General features: G+C 43.4%; 1 protein-coding gene across 1 annotated transcript; it reads right to left on the reverse strand.

Moving 5' to 3' along the window:
* Positions 1–723: 723 nt before the first annotated feature.
* rxfp3.2b (relaxin family peptide receptor 3.2b) lies at positions 724–2,506 on the reverse strand. Its single transcript, XM_072388711.1, has one exon. The coding sequence runs from the start codon at positions 2,503–2,505 to the stop codon at positions 1,303–1,305; it is 1,203 nt and encodes a 400-aa protein (XP_072244812.1). The 5' UTR covers position 2,506; the 3' UTR covers positions 724–1,302.
* Between the last annotated feature and the right edge of the window lie 459 nt (positions 2,507–2,965).

A 2,965-nucleotide genomic window follows, 5' to 3' on the forward strand; every position in this document is an offset into this window, starting at 1 on the left:
CTCCGAATTCTAACTTCACTGAGACCAGTTATTCAATATGTGTAGGTGAGATTGAGAGCTTTTGATTGAATCTTTGCTTAATTTCAATTCCAGTGTATTAGTTCTTCTGTAAAGATCCTGATAAAGATTACTGTCATGAAACCAGAATAATTATGGAAATACACATTTTACATCATTTCACCTTGGTTCTCCTTCAGTTTCCATGTAACTGACTTTAATTTGACAGAAATGACCAAACTTGCGAAAATGATAGGAATTTTTCATAAAACTAATATTTTTTTTATGAAACAATGGCCAGATTTGAAAAGGCTGCAGATTTTATGCAAAGTCTGAATTATTCATGACAAATCTAACACATCTGCAGCTATCCAAAGACCCCCCCTCCATTTGCATATGTGTGGCAGTGCACCATCAGTCAGACTTAGTGGGATGGAAATCGGTAGCACAGATTTTTCGACTTGTGTGCATCCAGCACTGCATACGTGCTTAGTTGAGCATCTGAGCAGTGTAAAATTTGAGATCTAAGTCTCATCTGAATCTTCTTCAATTTTTTACCTTTTTTAAAATAATTTATCTCAGTAGCTATATGCTCATTATACTACCGTGATTCATATGATCTTGCCTTCAAAAAAGAACAGGAAATTAATTAATTCTCATTTCTTTTTTGCCTTTTATTTTTCATTATTCCAGCAGAAGCCATTTTTCCAAGACAATGCACTAAACAACTCTTTTTTACAACCAGAAAAATAAGTGACATAGATGCTTTTTTTGTACCATTTTCTCAGGTTTACCACAATTAGAGTATATATTTATATACATATTTATATATATAAGTGTGAATATCAATAGGATTTACAATTACCCAGCTCCTTTATTGTGTTTGAAATAAAGCAAGTACCCCCACACACCAATGGCTTTGTAGAGATTTGGTCTTCTCCATTTATACACAATAACATTAAAGAACAAGCACAAACACAGCAATAAGCCAGGATACAAGAAAACTGTATGTACATCACACATTACCAGAGAGCAGAACTACCTGTCAGGAAACAAGAGAGCCACTGGTACAACAGAGGGATTTGCAACAGAGTGAATGTAATGAAATTGGGACATATCCCACAATGTTGTCCTCTGTGATTATGATCTTTCAACAGCCAAAAAGAAGTGAGATTTTCTGTCTTGGCAGGGGTGAGGAAAGTACATTCTCATAGCAAGCAGCTCTGGATCAATACAGACAGTATACTTTGTGAGTTAGTTATGTTCTCGTTCAGCTCCTTTGTCTCAGTAGGCTGACCATCAAAGTCAGACATCCATTTGGACCAGCACCAGTACAGGTGGTGCCTCAGCCACTTTGGTCTTGCGACGCAGCAAGTGAGTCAAGCTTCTGAAAGATGGCGTGGCATAGACAAGAAGCTCCTTGAGGCCTGCCCGAAACTCCTGCCGAACCAGGCAGTAGAGTACAGGGTTGAGGCAGCTGTTGGTGTGTGCCAGGCACACAGTTAGGGGGAAAGCATAGGCCTGTACATTGTAGAAAGCCTTGCTGAAGGGAACAAGATCAAACTTTATGAACACTCCCCAGAGCGTCAGTGCCTGATTAGGAAGCCAGCACAGAAAGAAGGACAGAACAACAATGACTATTGATTTGGTCACTTTGGAGCGGCGATTTTGCCGGCCTTGTTTTATTTCTGGACTTGCTGCACCTGTGATGCGCCGGCTGAGGATGACACGGAGTAGAAGTAGATAGCAGACAGTGATTATGATCAGAGGAATGAAGAAGCCCAGGAGGACCTTTTGCAGCTGGTATAGACCCAAAAGAAGTTGTGGATCCCAGCTGCCTGAGTCTGGGAAGCGCACCAGGCAAAGTTCCTCATCTGATACCTGAGCACTGGTAGAGTAGATGGCATGAGGCAATGTAGCCAGCAGGGACACAGCCCAGATGCCAAGGCTGGTCCACTTGGCCCTGGTGGCTGCTGCCCTCCGGCTGTGCATCTTCAGAGCAGAGGAAATAGAGTAATAACGTGCCACGCTCATTGCTGTGAGGAAGAATACGCTGGCATACATGTTCATGGTGGTGACAGAGCTGATGATTTTGCACATCACACGGCCAAATGGCCAGCGGAAGTCGAGGGCTGTGTCCACAGCCCAGAAGGGTAAAGTCAGAACAAACTGCAGATCGGTGATGGCCAGTCCCATCACAAAGCAGTTGATAGATGACTGCTTCTGCCTGTGACGTGAGTGCAGCAGATAAAGAGCCAGTGAATTTCCGACAAGTCCCAGTGCACAGACTATGGAGTAGACACATGCTATCATCACACGCACCACAACACTGGAGCTGTCTCCTTGAAATTCCATGATAGATTCCCTTGTGAGGAGCTGCAGCCAGCAATGCAGCGACAGGTTGCTGTTGGAACCTCCGTTGCTGTTTCCACTGTTGTCCTCCTGTAGTATTTGCTGTTCACATGGCTCTGGAGCCAGTGTTTGAACTCCAGTCTCATTCAGCTGCATGATTGGACTTTTCCTCTCACATATCACCTCAAATGGCAAAGTGCTGCAAATGTGTTGCAAAAGACACATATAAAAGTTTCTCTTGATGACATTATCAGCAGTCCTGTTTTTTTTTTTCTCTTACAGGTTATATCCTACAGTGCTTTGGAAGCCATCCTCTGCCGCGATTATCCTCCTCTCATTTTTCCACATGCTCTCAGCTCTTAGCGCGCCACCTCTGTTTATAGCTTCCCCGTGAACGCGCACAGCTCAGTCTCGCTTTTCTCATCTCAGCAGCCCGGTGATTGGAAGAAAGCGAGTTCACGCTCTGACAGCTGCCACACCAAAGTCTCAATGAATGTTACGGATGAGGCTTGATGTATTTTCACAGGGCACCGGCCCAACTTGATCATGTTCATATTGAGCATGACGGTGCTTTTGGAGACGTAAAAAGAATGGTGCGCAAAAAACATGCAAAAGT

The sequence above is a fragment of the Leuresthes tenuis genome, unplaced genomic scaffold, assembly GCF_036924035.1.
Source record: "Leuresthes tenuis unplaced genomic scaffold, fLeuTen1.0.hap1 SCAF_7, whole genome shotgun sequence".
Lineage (NCBI taxonomy): Eukaryota > Metazoa > Chordata > Actinopteri > Atheriniformes > Atherinopsidae > Leuresthes > Leuresthes tenuis.